We start from the raw sequence: 15,274 nt of genomic DNA, 5'->3' as shown, positions 1-15,274 counted from the left end.
ATTCTGTAATTTTATTGTTAATTTTTTGGATTTCTACATGTTGTCTCTCTATGGATTCTTGCAACTTATTAATTTTTCCAGTATGTTCTTGAATAATCTTTTTGAGTTCTTCAACAGTTTTATCAGTGTGTTCCTTGGCTTTTTCTGCAGTTATCCTAATTTCATTTGTGATATCATTAAGCATTCTGTAAATTAGTTTTTTATATTCTGTATCTGATAATTCCAAGATTGTATCTTCATTTGGGAAAGATTTTGATTCTTTTGTTTGGGGGGTTGGAGAAGCTGTCATGGTCTGCTTCTTTAAGTGGTTTGATATGGATTGTTGTCTCCGCGCCATCACTGGGAAACTAGTTTTTCCAGAAAATCCGATAAAAAAAAAATGCAGTCAGATCCCTATCAGAGTTCTCCCTCTGGCTCAGGCTATTCAGATGTTAATGAAGCCGCCTGGGGAGGGTCGGGGAGGGAACAGAGAGATAGGAGAGTAGCACCTCAGAATATAGCCAGAGTTGCTTGTCTTGCTTGGAATGACTATTATATCTGAGTTTCCCGTGGGGCGCGTCGCCTATGTGTGCTGGCTGTGTGGAGATTGCCCCCGGGGGGTCTGGCCCGCTGGAGTCACGGTCAGATCCTCCGCTTCCAGCCCCACGCCCAGCGTCAAGGCTCCCCTACTGGGACGGTGCAATCTCGACTCCAAAATCAGTCGCTGCCTCCCGGGGACTTCTCGTCCCTCCAGCCGCGTGGCCGTGCCGCACCCGAGAGCTAGTTGGGCCTCCTCCCAGGGTTAGTTCAGATGGGTGGAGCAGCTCCCCATGCTTGTGCCGTGACCGAGTGTCCTGGCTGGGACGCTGTTCTCCCCGTTCCAATACCAGTCGCTGCCTCCCGGGGACTTCTCCTACCGGCTGCGTCCCACGCCGCCCGCTCAACCCGGTTGGTCCCCTTCCCGGGGTTAGTTCACAGGGGTGGAGCAACTCTCCGTGTTTATGCCGTACCTGCGTCCAGTCCAAATCCCTGTGGGACGGTTCCCCGGCTCGGACGCTGCTCTTTCTGCTCCAAGAGCAGTCACTGCCTCCCGGGGACTTTTCCTACCGGCTGCGTCCCACGCCGCCCGTGGAACCGGCTGGTCCCCCTCCCGGGGTTAGTTCAGGGGGGTGGAGCAGCTCTCTGTGCTTGTGCCGTACCTGACTGGTACGCTGGTTCCAGGCTCTGGAAATAATCGCTGCTTCCCCGTATTAGTTCGTTCTCCGTCTCTAAATCTGTGTTTGTTGTTCAGGGTTCGTAGATTGTTATGTATGTGATCGATTCACTTGTTTTTCCGTGTCTTTGTTGTAAGAGGGATCCGAAGTAGCGTCTGCCTAGTCTGCCATCTTGGCCTCATTTACACCTCTTCTTTCCTCTGTAAATTCAGGATAGTATTTACCATTTCCCTCCCTCTCCAGCACATAGCTCCACACTCCATCCAGGCTGTGAAGGCCAAGGCACTGCTTGTTGACCTTGTCCCATGGCTCTGCTGGTCCCCTTTCGAGGCAGCTAGAGGCAGCTGTGGCTCAGTTATAACTTAAGCAGCGAGTGCAACCCTACTTGCTGAAAGATTAAGGCTCCTTCCCCAGAGCTTAAGCACACAGGGGAATGATTCACCTAAAAGAATTGACTACCTCTTTCTTTTTAATTCTTCTTTGATCGTATTTGGGTTTTTGTCTGCCCTTCCTCCTGAGGGTCTTCTCACCAAAGGGCTTACTTCTGAGGGTCTCCTCACCAAAGGGCTTCCTCCTGAGGGTCTCCACCAAAGGGCTTCCTCTGAGAGTCTCCTCACCAAACAGCTTCCTCCTGGGGGTTTCCTCACCAGACAGCTTCCTCCTGAGAGACTCTTACCAAAGGGCTTCCTCCTGAGAGTCTCATCAAACAGCTTCCTCCTGAGAGTCTCCTCACCAAAAGGCTTCTTCTTGAGGATCTCCTGACCAAATAGCTTCCTCCTGAGGGTATCCACCAAAGGGCCTCCTCCTGAAGGTCTCCACCAAAGGGCTTCCTTCTGGGGGTCTCCTCACCAAAGAGCTTCTTCCTGAGGGTTCCTCACTAGAGGGCTTCCTCCTGGGGGTCTCTTCACCAAACAGCTTCTTCCTGAGGGTTACAGGAAGCCTCCAAATGAAAGACCATGGACCTTGGAGGCTCTTTACTTTTCTTTAAATTCCAGACTCTTCTGTTCCCAGCTAAGGGATCTCAGAAACTCTCTGAACACAGCTTCTCAAAGGGGTATGGCAGAATTCCTCCCTGCCCTCCTTCTTCCCAGGCTGCATGGGAATTAAATACACTAAGGGATCTGGAAGTACTCTGCAGACCGTGAAGAGCCTACCTGTCAACTCATTACTAGAAATGACTATACTAGAAAGTGGTGTAATGGGATACAGACTGAGGCGGTACAGAAGGAAGCGTGGAGAAGGAGAGATCTCTTCTACCTGGAGGGCTTTGTTGAGATGTGAGCTAGAGATAGAGTGAGAGAGAGAGATACAAGGGTAGGTGCGCACACAGCCTCCCCCATACCCATGTATGGGCCCAGGCACATATATACACGGGAACATGCATGTATATACACAGACACATACCCATGCCCAATGGCTGCACATATATATGCACACATGTGTACCCATACCCTCATGCACATGCACACATACAAATACATACATGTACATATATGTATGTACACATGGACGTGTATATACATATACTCACGCATACACATGCACGTGTATACACACATGCCCATACCACATACATCTAGCCTGAGAAGTCATGGGAGTTTGGCTCTGGTCTTGGATTCTTTGCATCCTCCATGCCTGGTCTCCTTAAGCCCTGCACATTGTGAGTGCTTGTTACCTTCTGTGTACTGATGATCTTGGTCCTGCCTGTATTCTCCTCCGCTGGCATTCTGAGTCCTGTCCGCGTCCCCCAAACTACCGAAGGCTGGGTCTAGTGCAGACACACAGCAGGTCCTGAGAGTTAACCGTGAGAACAACGGGAGTGCCAGCAAAGAAGAGTGAATAGCGGCTCCTCTGTGAACTTGCTGGGCTGCAGCCCCAGGTGCCTTCCCTTCCAAGGACATTAATGACATCTGAGAGACAGCTGTTCCCCAAGATACAGTTTAACAAATAGGAATCCAGTTCAACTTACTTAAAAATGGATTTGAAATGTGAAGAATGCCTGGAGCAAAACCGTCTCCCAGTGGTGGCTGTGACTGCAGTGATGACGGTGGCCTTTATGAGGTGGCAGTGGCGCACTGCTGTTTCTTTTCCACTAACATCGAGGATTATCCCTGTCCTAAAGAGATGCTGCAAACAAGAATCTCCCCAAGTGAAGGCATCGTCACCTTCCAGTGCCTGATGAGGGTAACAGACTTCCGGGCATTTGGGCACCTTCTAAATGGAGGTGCTTTGGTGGCGATTTTCACTTCAAAGGGTTATAAACCGAACAGGTATTAAACCCATGTCATCCCAATAAATGTCGTTTTGGCTTCTTTCCATTTCAGGGCCAACAAAGGTTTCATTTATCTTTCTTTATTCATTATTTATGTACCTGCCAGAAGCCGAGTTCAAATAATGTTCTAGGTTCCACCTAGCCCAACTGATGCCTGGAAATCCCCGTGCCCGTCAGGACCAAACCACAAACATAAACCAAAAAAACCAAACCCACTGCTGTCGTGTCGATTCCGACTCATAGCGACCCTACGTACGAGTAGGTAATTGAGCTGATGAGGGCTGTGGCTTCGTGGGCCTGAAACCCTCTGGCAGGAGCACACAGGGAACTCGGGCTCCATGAGGTGATGGGCTTGTGTTTTGAAAGCTTTGGTGAAAGGTGTGTTGCAGACGTGGGCTGGTTATTCTCCTCCACCAGCAACTTTAACAAGTGGTCTTTTCCCTTTTCCCATGGCCGACTCCATGGCTTTCAGCTGTGAGATGCCGCTCTTTCTTCCTTAGTCTGTGTGTGTTGTCTTATGGTGCCCACAAGTGTGTCTCTGGGCTGTTCTCATGTCCAGGGGAGGGATTGTAGTCGGTGCAATTTGTGACACAGAAAAATGTGTCTTAGGGAACTGGGTTCAGAGGATATGTAGGCTGGCCAGAAAAGGAAGGCCCTGCCTTCCTGAGTGCTCTCTGTCCCTGTTTGGCTCAGCAACCCCCTTCGGACACTGCTCCTGGCCAGCATCGGGTCCCTGAGGAAGGAGAATCAGGGGACGACCCCAGGGGTAGGGGCCCCCTCCCTGTCCCTGCCACCCTCTGTACATGTTGGAGAGCATCTGATTCCGAGGCATGGGGACACTTTTACAGAGAAGTCTGTGGACATGTTCTTATTAAAGAGGAAGTAGAAGGGTGAGAAGAGTTTGAGCCAGGACCAAGTGCAGCAGGCTAGTGGGAACATCAAGAGGGTGTGTGGCGAGTCCTGGGCTGGGAAAGATGCCCTGAAGCCATCTGTTCAGAGTCCAGTGCAGCAGCCCGGACAAGACTAGCTCATGGCCCAGTGGGGAAGGTGGGACGCCATGTAGCTTCTCATCCTCCCCCGAGCCTTCTTGTTGTTGCTAGGTGCCATTGAGTGGGCTCTGATTCGTAGTCACCCCATGTAACAGAAGGAAATATTGCTCCATCCTCTGCCATCCTCACAATAGTAGGTATGTTTGAGCCCATTGTTGTAGCCAGTGTCAGTCCATCTCATTGAGGGTCTTCCTCTTTTTTGCTGACCCTCTACTTTACCAAGCATGATGCCTTTCTATAGACTGGTACCTCCTGATAACATGTCCAGAGTAAGTGAGATGAAGTCTCGCCATCCTTGCTTCAAAGGAGCATTCTTGCTGTATTCCTCTAAGATTTGTTAGTTCTTCTGGTACTTCATGGAATATTCAAATTCTTCGCCAACACCACATTTCAAATGCATCAATTCTTTAATCTTCCTTTTTCATTGTCCAGATTGACATGCATATGAAGCAGTTGAAAAGACCATTGGTGGGTCAGGTGCACCTTAGTCTTTAAAGTGACATCTTTGCTTTTTAACACTTCAAAGTCTTTTGCAGCAGGTTTGCCCAATGCACTAAGGCGTTTGGTTTCTTGACTGCTACTTCCATGGGTGTTGATTGTAGATCCAAGTAAAATGAAATCCTTGACAACAGTATTTTCTCCGTTTATCATGATGTTGCTTATTGGTCCAGTTGTGAGGATTTTGTATTCTTTGTGTTGAGGTAGAGTCCAAACTGAAGGCTGTAGTCTTTGATTTTCATCAGTGCTTCAAGTCCTCTTCACTTGCAGCAAGCAAGGTTGTGTCATCTGCATAACGCAGGTTGTTAATGAGTCCTCCTCCAATCCTGATGGCCTTACTCTCCTCTGTAACTGGGTAACACCTCTTAGGGTGTTATGAAAAGTCAATATGATCCCCAAAAATCAATATGATACTATACGTAAAATGTTAAACGCAGTATCTGACATACCAAAACAAAAATCAAACCCGTTGTCTGTAAGTCAATTCCAACTCAAACAACAGTACTAATGACGGTCGTTTTATTATTATTCCTACAGATTACTTGGACAGCGCTTAGCCACAAGGAAACAGTCTATCTCAGGGCCTCAGGGTCATTCTCAGCTGTGTTCTCCACATTGTATGCATTTGCCGCTTCCTTTATTCATTCAGTAATTCCAGAGAAAATCCATTTAGCGTTCACCCAGGCGCCACACTGACGTTTTGGCCATGTTCTTCCAATGACCAAACTGCTCGTGTCTTGGTGTGAAGTTGCCTGTTGCAGGGTGGGGAGATTTCCAGAGTTGGATCATCTGGGCTCCGCTTCTGGATGGAATATGGCCCTGGGCAGCTTAGTACCCCTCTAAGCCTTGGCCCTTCACCCCTAAAATACAGGAACTGATGTTAGGGTCGCTTTTGGAGCTTTGGGGTTCTCCTCCATGGGCCATAGTCGATCTCCCCTGCTGTCTCACCATCTGGGCTGGCTCCTGTCAGCAGAGGTGAAACGGGGCAAGCAGCCACTGTGTGTGGAGTCTGTGGCTGCTCCAGACTGTCCCCTGTATCCTCACTTTGCCAGAAGGTTTCATCGTGAAGAGTTCTTCAAACCTCGCCAGCATCATCCGTGTGCCTGCCGAGAGGGTGGCCCTGCTGGGGATGGAGGAGTCAGGGCTGTTCGTGCCTTCAGGACGCTGCCAGCTTAATGGGGAGATGTGTGCAGAGGAGATGGGGTGTAGGACAAAGCCAGTGTGAACCTGCTCTGCAAAGCATGCACACAGCATCAGGAGAGTGGTGGGCCCCCAGAGCTGTGGGTTCTGGGAATTCCCTCACGTGCTGAGAGGGAGAAAGCTTAACGTATTACTGTGTGCCTTCAAGGTGATTTCGACTCATAGTGACCCCATATGACAGAGTGGAACTGCCGCACAGGGTTTCCTAGGCTGTAGTCTTTACGGGAGCAGATCGCCAGGTCTTTCTCCCTTGGAGGTGAGGGGGGTTTCCGGACTGCTGACCTTTCCATTAGCAGTCTAATGCTTAATCATTACACCACCAGGGCACCTTAATTTGTTAGGGACAGCTTTTAAAAAGGAAAGGGGGGCTGAGGGGAGGGAGAGAAACAGGGCAGGTGAGGCATGTACATATGTGGCTGCCTGGCCCAGAGCAAAGTCTCCGTCAGTGTTCGCTGAGTAAGCGGACGGGGAGAGGTGGAAGAGAGTCTCTCGACAGGAAGCCGCTCCTCAGCATGGATGTCGTCCTTAACTGGCGTAGGGTCACCCCCTGACTCATGGTGACCCCGTGAACAATGGAATGAAACGCCGCTGGGTCCTGCGCACCATCCCCATGATTGGCTGCAGTTTGGACCCTAGTGATCCACAGGGTTCTCACTGGCTGATTTTTGGAAGTAGATCACCAGGCCTTCTTCCTAGTCCATCTTAGTGTGGAAGCTCCACTGAAACCCGTTCAGCACCGTAACAACAGGCACGCCTCCACTGACGGGGTGGCAGCTGCACTCGACGTGTGCCGGCTGGGAATCGAACCCGGGTTTCCCGCATGGAAGGCGAGAATTCTGTCCCTGAACTGCCACTGCCTCAAAGGGTTCTGACAGTGGTCCAGTCTAGATTCTAGAAGAACACTGGAGGCGGGCCTCAGTGCAGACCTCAGTGCCGGATTTAGCGGGTAATCGGTGCAGTCCCGTGGGTTAAGATTTTCTACTCAGCTATCTCTGCTGCTAATCATTTAGCTGAAAGATGTGTTCGACACAGCGTTTGGGGGAAAGTGGAGTACCATCTCAGGGGATAATGACTGTGTGAAAGCCATGCTATTTCTACTGCAGAGAACAATTTTAAGCCTGTGCTAATAGATTAAGCTGCTGGCATGATCATTTTGAATAAAGGGAGCGGCTGAGAGTTATGCAGCCAGCTGATGAGTGGGTACTGAGCGACCGTTTAGTCCTGCTGATCTCTGACACACAGTGCCACAGCAGGCAGTGGAGGAGTGTCCCTGGACTTGCAGTCCCGCTGTCCCAGTTCAGATTTTGCTGCTCTCCAGCTGTTTGAGCTGAGACACGCCACTGGCCCACTTGGACATTCAGTGTCCCCATTTGTAAAGCGAGAAAGGAGATGCCCAGGCCTCACAGGTGTTGTGTGTGTGTGACTGGGATGAACCTAGGAGAGTGCTCAGTAAGCTGCCAGGGGCTGGCGAATGTTGGGTTCCACGGGGACAAGGAAGCGCAGGACTTGTAGAAACTGCTTAAAAGCAAGTAGACTGTGAGTCACAGAGCGTCAGTGTGGGGAGGTGGGGCTCCCTCTGCAGACAACTTATAAACCCCTTCTGTAAAGCAAACCCCCATCCTCATCAACAATTCCGACTCGCGGCAGCCCCATGTGAGTCAGACTAGAACTTCAGAGGGTTTTCGATGGCTGATTTTGGGGAAGTTGATCACCAGGCATTTCTTCTGAGGCATCTCTAGGTGGACGTGAGCCACCGACCTTTTGGGTAGTAGCTGCATGCCTAATTAACCATTGTGCCACCCCGGGCCTTCACCACTGATCAGTGTTCTTTAGGAAATACTGCCACATCACCTTGATGGAATGTGGGCCTTCCTCAGGGCCAGCACCTGCAGGCCGGCAGAGCCCTCGAGGAAGCCTGAAGATGTAAGCGAGCAGGCAGCTCATTACATGGGCTCTGGACGCTCCGTGCAGACGGTTGGGCAGCACCGTGAAGCCCGTTACACTGGCCCTGACGAAGAAGGCTGCTCTTGGCAGAACTCGTGTGGGGTGCCCACTTGCTCATGCCTTCTTCCTCTTCCCAGGGAATGAAGCCCAGAGGACCATGACTGGGAACTTTATTTACTCTGGGAATTAGCAGTAGGTTCATTTAATGGTGACTTTGCCGGGCAAAACCCTGGAGCTGAGAACTGAAAAAAAAAAAAAAAAAAAAAAAAAGGAGAAAGAGTTCCCTTTAAATAGCCTGAATACTTAAAAAAGGGCCTGTGGGCACATGTTGTGGTTGTTGGGTGCTGTCAAGTTGATTCCAATTCATAGTGACCCCAAGTGACAGAGTAGAACTGCCCCCATAGGGTTTCCTAGGCTGTCATCTTTACAGGAGCAGATCACCAGGTTTTTTCTCCTGCAGAGCAGCTGGGTGGGTTCAAATCGCCGACCTTTTGCTTAGTAGCCGAGGACTTAAGCACTTAACTGTTGCACCACCAGGGCTCCCTCTCTGGGCACATAAACCTAAATATTTGGAGGTCAGTGAGTCCTGCTCGTGTCAGGTGAGGTTTGAGTCACAAGGTGCCACAGACTGGGTGATAAGGGGCTCCTTCTTGAAAACTACAGTGTCTTCATTTGTCTGTAAAACAAAGTCTCAGCCTCAGCCAGTGATCAGGATTTTCAAGACCTGGTCCACAACTCATTTTGAGCCTTATCTGCCTCTGCCCAGCCCCCACCCTGTGACTTACGGCCAGCCCGTTCGCTTGTCTGTTCCGCAGACATCCCCGAGACCTCCATGTGCTGGGTCTGGGCAGGTGGACGTGGGCACTGCTCAGGCTGGGGTCTGGAGTCACCGGTTCAGCCAGGAGCAGAGGCTGGGTGTCAAGGATGGAGATCCAGGACCCCTCCGGGTTTTGTGAGGGGCAGAAGAAGAGGAGTAGAGGGCCCTGGAGTCTGGGGGAGGGCTCGGGATAGACCCCAGAATCCAGGGATGAGGACGTCCCAGGGAGGCCAGTGGGGGCAGATGGCACAGTGCCTTCTTGAAGGGTGAAGACAGAACTTCCCAGTGGGGCTGGAGATGGGGGGTGCCCGGTGACTTGGCAGGGCCATCTGGGTGCACGCTGCTCTCTGCTTCGCCTCTCCACCTGTAGTGCCTTCCACACTGTGGCCCGTGTGTGACACCCCCCTCCCGTGGTGTGTCCCCAGGCCCTGAGGAGACAGCCAGCACACACCTGCTCCTCAGTTGACCTTTACCCCAGCCCTTGGCCGCCCCTTGGCTTCGCCTTGTCTCCTCCCCCATGTCTGTGGCTGTGGCCATGTCTTGGTCATCCTGGGTTTCCCACGCTCTCCTGGGGCAAGGGCTCAGCGTGTGCTGACTCAGCTGTCTGGGGACAGGAGGCTGTGGCCTCTGCTTCTCAAAGGCCTGGGCCGGGCAGGCCCTCCTCATCCTTGGCAGTCATTTCTTATTTTATCTCTTATTCTTTTCTTTTTGCTATATCTGAGTTGTTGGTTATACCCCCCCTTTTTTTTCAATGTCTGATCTTTCGCTTTTGGAGCCAACAACCATTTACTGAGCAGCTACTAATGCACAAGTCGCTACTAATACGCAAGTCACTGCCTTGTTGCTGTTGCCATCGAGTCAATTCTGACTCATGGCTAGTCCGTGTGTGCAGGGTAGAACTGCTCCATTGGTGTTCAAGGCTGTGACCTTTTGGAAGCAGGTCGCCTTGTCAATACTCGCGGTGTTAGAGCTGTTTAAAGGAAAGTAACTTCCTGTGTCCTTTCCCAGGGCTGCCTTAACCAATGACCACAAACTTGGGGGCTTAGAACCACAGAAATTCATTCTCACACTTCTGCAAGCTAGATATCTGAAATCAAGGAGTCAGCAGGGCTTGTTCCTTCGGGGGGCCTGAGGGAGAAAGTATTCCATGCCTTTCCCTAAAGTCTGGGGGCTCCAGGTGTTTGTTGGCTTGTAGACACCTCACTCAGGTCTCTGCCTCCGTCCCACGTGGCCTTCTCCTCTGTGTGTGTGAGCTCCCTGCCGGCCTCACTCTCATAAACAGACTTGTCATTGGATTTAGGGTCCCTGGACAGTTTGGGATGGTCTTATCTCCAGGTCCTTAACTTAGTCACATCTGCAAAGATCCCTTTTCCAGATAAGGTCCCATTCACAGGCTCCAGGGCTTAGGTCATGGACATATCTTTTTTGGAGCCACAGCTGAACCCCTACACTTAGGCAGTGGAAGATTTCTGTCAGTGAAGATGTCATCGTCTTAGACTGCAGCCTCTGTGAGAATCACCGTGTCCAAGTAATGACATCACATGTGAGAATATGTCTTAAATCTTGAGTATCAGTTGACCTCACTGTATTTATCACGCGTCTGTTCACCTGGAGTGCGATAAGCTCGTTTGCACATGTGAGGTCCTGGGGACCTGAGCAGAATTCATGTCCTGTACCCTCGCCGGTTCCTTTGTGTAGAATTTACTTTACCCTCGCCGGTTCCTTTGTGTAGAATTTACTGACAGCTAAAAGGAGAGAAATGCGTTTGTCATCGATTCTCTCCCCTTCCCCAACCCTCTGTTAGGCTCCTTCTCTCAAAGTGAAACAAATCAGTATTTATGTCTAAAGTCCTGATTTGCGGTACATCTTCCCAGTGAAATGAAACCACAGGTAAAATAAGAGAAGAGGTCTTGGTTTACTCCGGACAAACAAATCAGGCTAAATGTAGTAATAGTTTCTACTCAGAACAGCTCTCCTGCTCCTGGTGAATTCTGTCAGCCCAAGTTAAGAGCCCCTTCCCATCCATGACACTGTCAGGAGCCCAGCATAGGTGCGTTGTGTGTTTTTCTGACTTAAATGGCCACCCTGTTGACCCAGCACCCTCAGTCAGTTGGGCATACTGTGGTGGCTTGTGTGTTGCTATGATGCTGGAAGCTATGCTGTTGATATTTTAAATACTAGCAGGGTCATCCATGGTGGACAGACTGGGACAGAGTAGGAAGACAGGCCTGGTGATTTACTTTCAAAAATTAGCCAACAAAAACCCTATGGATCACAACAGAACATTTTCGCATATAGTGGTGGAAAATGAGTCCCCTGGGTTGGAAGGCACTCAAATTACACAGTGGCCACAACAATGGACTTGAGCATAACAACAATTGCAAAGATGGTGAGCACCAAGCAATGTTTTGTTTTGTTGTACATGGGGTCACTATGAGTTGGAGCTGACTCAAGGGTAACAACAACGATCCTTTGACACAGTTCTCCTTGCTCACAGCCCCAGGGTAATCCCAGAGCTAGAATGAGACCCTGGGAAACCAATCGATACATTCCCAGAGAGAGCGTAGCATCATGGAGCGCTAATGGCGGACAGGGTAGAGAACACGTGGTGTCATGGAGTGCTAATGGTGGACAGGGCACGTGGCGTTATGGTGCACTAACAGTGGATGCAGTGAGAGCCTGTGGTGTCAGAGGACGCTAAATGTGAATAGGGCTGTCGGGAGGGAACTTCGCAGTGCCACTCTGAGCTGGGGGAGGGGTTAGAGGTGGATGAAAAAGAGCTCAGAGGAGGCTCCCTGAGCAAACTGCCACTCCTGTCCCCCCTGGGAGTCATTGGTTGTTCTGTCCTCTCAGCCTGAAGGCCTATTCCCCTCCCTACCCCCACCCCCCGATTTCTTTTCTACCCCCTTGGGGGCCCTCCCTGACTGCCCACCCATTCCCCTCTGTCACCTCTGCATGTGGCTGCCCCTAGACCTGGAGCCTGTGGTTTTCTAATGCGGTGTCTCTGTGCTGTCACAGTATCTGCCACCTAGTGGATGTCACTGAGCACATATTGAGTGCCTGCTGTTTGCAGGCATGAAGTATGGCTCTGGGAGAAGAGCTGTGGCAAGCCAGGGGCCTCTGCCTCCCAGAGCTGACAGTCTGGTGAGATGAGGTTTGCTGAACGAGCGAACGGACAGTTGACACAGCACAGCACCCTTTCAGGTAGTAGCTGTCTAATAAAGCACCACCACTCACCCTCACCCATATCGTCTGCTTCTGGAAAGATGTCTACATCAGCTGTTGATGAATGAATGAAGGCACGGAAAGGGCAGTGATGTCAGTATGAAGCCATCAATAGGTTCTTGCCCAGCGGACTAGCGAATTGAAGTCAGCCAGACACAGGGCTAGAAGAACAGAAAGGTTTATTCACAGTTTGCAAACTGGGAGACAAGCAGGGTCTCGTGACCTAAGGCTGCGAGCTCCCTGAACCAGGGCAGATTGGTTCCTTTTATAGGGAGTACCATACGTATGCATGAACAGTGAGGGGAGGACCTTCGGTCTTGTGATGTGTGCGCAGTCCGCGTAATTTTAGTGAATGGGTTTTTGCACACGGCTCTAAAAATACTGTGCACAGCCCTGAAAAATGGTGACAGCTTGCTGCTGCCGCCCCAGAAAGGTCATGTAGCGGGTAGATTCGGAGTCAGTGCTCCTGTGCCTTCGCCTCCTGCCAGGACAAGAAATCTGGAGATTTGACCAATCATCGTGAAGTGCCATAAAAGTTGTAACAAAAATGAAGCAAGGGTAGACTTTTCTGAAAAACAGCTATTATGGGATGGTTAATAACCCTTACTAACCCTTTCATGACTGCCTGCTTCAAGTAAGCCCTGCTGTGCATTAATTGGAAAGTTTAGTGGTTTGTACCATCTAGTAGAGCCACAGAAGACAGTCCTGGTGACCTGCTTCCATAAAGATCACAGCCAGGAAAACTCCACAGCCCAGTTCTGCTGTGTAGCCCATGGGGTCGCCCCGAGTGGAAATCAGCTCAACAGCAGTGAGTTTGGGTTTTGGTTTTGCATGCAGAACCTCTTCCCATTCTCCCAGAAACCCTAAGTGTGCGTTTTAATTCCCGTTTGACAGACGAGAATCCCGAGGGCTGTAGAGGGAGGTACCTCGGCCAGGCCCTCAGCTCCTAAGAAGTGGAGCTGATGTTCAGACCCAGTTAGAGCAGGACAAAGCGTGCGCTCTCTGCATCTTACCGTCCAGCCCTGGAAATGGACGGGCCTCTCTGACGTCCCTCACGAGTTTGGGGGCTCTCGTGCTCTGGCCTTCTGCTTTCCTCCCGGTCTGGTTTGCTCACCTGTCACCATCTTTGCAGCTCCTGTCTCCATTCTTTCTCTTTCCCATGTTCTTGAAATGCAGTTGTTTCTCTTCTCAAGCTCTAAGCCAGTTGTTCTTTAGGACAGCCTAGAGCTCATGGAGCCAGGAACAGGGAAGTAGCACCTGCCAGAATTGGGTCTTGCAGAAGCCAGCCTCCCTGGAGCTGGCAGAGAAAGGCCAGACAGGGAGACTCAGCAGGTCCTCTCACTCATGGATGCTCCCTTGGACTTGCCTGACCCGCGCCTGTCAGTGAGCTTCCGTCAGCCACCTCCACCCTGCGTGGGTGAGGCATTAGTGTTGATGGACGACACCTGGGCAAAATCAGTCTTGCGAGGCCATCTGCTCCCGCCTGGCATGATACTGATCTTCTCACAAAGTGTTGGGCTCTCAGAATGTGTGGGAAGACAGATGACCCGGGACCAGCCTAGTCCCTTCCCACTGCCAAGGGGACCAGCTCTAAATCTCCAGGTGCACCCCCAGCTCCCCACTCCACGCCCTCCCGCCGTCTGTGTTGAAGTAAACAACTTCCACTGAGTCTTCTAACGCTGGTACCTTGGGCAACCCGGGTACTTCCTGGGAGTCCAGGATGCAGTGTGGGGTCGAGAAAAGAGCTCGGGCTTTGTGTTTGAACTCAGGTTCCCCCATTTACCACAGCCTGGGGCCTGGCCATGTTGTTGGTGTCGTTGAGCTTTGCTCTCCTTGTCTGTGAGATGGGGCGAGAGTAAGCATGAAGCACAGCCGAGAGGATTGTGTGCAGTGCAGTCAGGGTCCTGGAACATGCCTGTTATAACTTTGTTCTTACGGGGGCCCATGTGACCTGTCTCTTGCCTCCCCCAGGTGACGGACGAGGAGCCCAGCTCCAACCACACGGTCATGATCCAAGAGACCCTGCAGCAGGCTTCCGTGGAGCTGGCCGAGCAGCACCACCTGGTGGTGTCCTCCAACGACGTGGAGGGCATCGAGACGGTGACGGTGTACACGCAGGGCGGCGAGGCTTCCGAGTTCATCTTCTACGTGCAGGAGGCGGTGCAGCCCGCCGAGGGGCAGCCTGCGGAGCCACCTGGCCCAGAGCTCTAGGGCCACGCGGCACAGTGGCTGCGGGCATGCACCAGGGCAGGAGCCTCCCAGCCCGCCTGGCCCTGCAGGATGGCACTGTGCTCCCCACCCTAGCGTCTCGTCCTACCACTGACATTGGATGGGCAAGGTGATTAGCATCACCAGCAACACAGGACCGGTGGCTCAGCTCTCACCACCACCACCCCCAGCACAGACACACACCCCTCTTTACCCTGTATCCTCTGCTTCCGGAAAGACTTCCCCATCAGCTCCCCTGACACACACCCTACACCGCATCACCCCTTTGCTGCAAGATTCAGAAAGAGACTCCCAGACCCCGTCAGCTCCTCCCTGATGCATCCCCAGTTCGCCACCCCATGTAGGCACAGAACCCTCATTGGGGACCTCTGCTCAGTCTGGCAAAAGGGAGACAGCCATCCCGTTGAAAGTGGGCTTATAGGGGCAGGGTGCCTGGCTTGTCCTGCCTCCGGTCACCGGGGTGCTTGTTATCAGTGAAGTCAGCAGGATTCGGTGACACCCCTCCTCTGGCCCCCAGCTCACTACCCCATCTCAGGTGGAGCCTCAGCCACCATCTCGGAATTCTTTTCCTTTTAAAAAATGTGCTTTTCACTGTTACCACCGCTTCTAAGGAGGCAAGGTGGATGGGAGTAAATATTCTCCTGACTGCTCTGCTCCTCAGCTGGGGGTTCATATCCCCTTCCTGAAGTGAAATCTTGGGGTGGGCCCCACCCAGAACCACCCCGAACCACCCCTTTCGAGACCCAGGCACTCATAGTACAGACGATGCTCCTTCCCCTGTAAAGCATTTAGGTTTTCCCTGGGGCCCACTGTTTGGGGTTAAAGATTTTATCGTCTGTTTCCTGGC

General features: G+C 51.5%; 1 protein-coding gene across 3 annotated transcripts in view; it reads left to right on the top strand.

Moving 5' to 3' along the window:
• Positions 1 to 14,519, top strand: part of ZFAT (zinc finger and AT-hook domain containing) — a 223,437-nt gene extending 208,918 nt beyond the window's left edge. For all 3 annotated transcript variants that reach the window (XM_023546031.2, XM_010588560.3, XM_064268108.1), the window contains one exon: positions 14,170 to 14,519. In XM_023546031.2, the coding sequence (XP_023401799.2) occupies positions 14,170 to 14,409 (240 nt within the window). In that variant the 3' untranslated portion in view covers positions 14,410 to 14,519. The remainder of the gene's footprint in view (positions 1 to 14,169) is intronic.
• Positions 14,520 to 15,274: the final 755 nt, after the last annotated feature.

The sequence above is a fragment of the Loxodonta africana genome, chromosome 14, assembly GCF_030014295.1.
Source record: "Loxodonta africana isolate mLoxAfr1 chromosome 14, mLoxAfr1.hap2, whole genome shotgun sequence".
NCBI classification, from domain to species: domain Eukaryota; kingdom Metazoa; phylum Chordata; class Mammalia; order Proboscidea; family Elephantidae; genus Loxodonta; species Loxodonta africana.
Note: the sequence above shows the minus strand (reverse complement) of the source record. Positions and strands in the feature narration are given on the sequence as shown.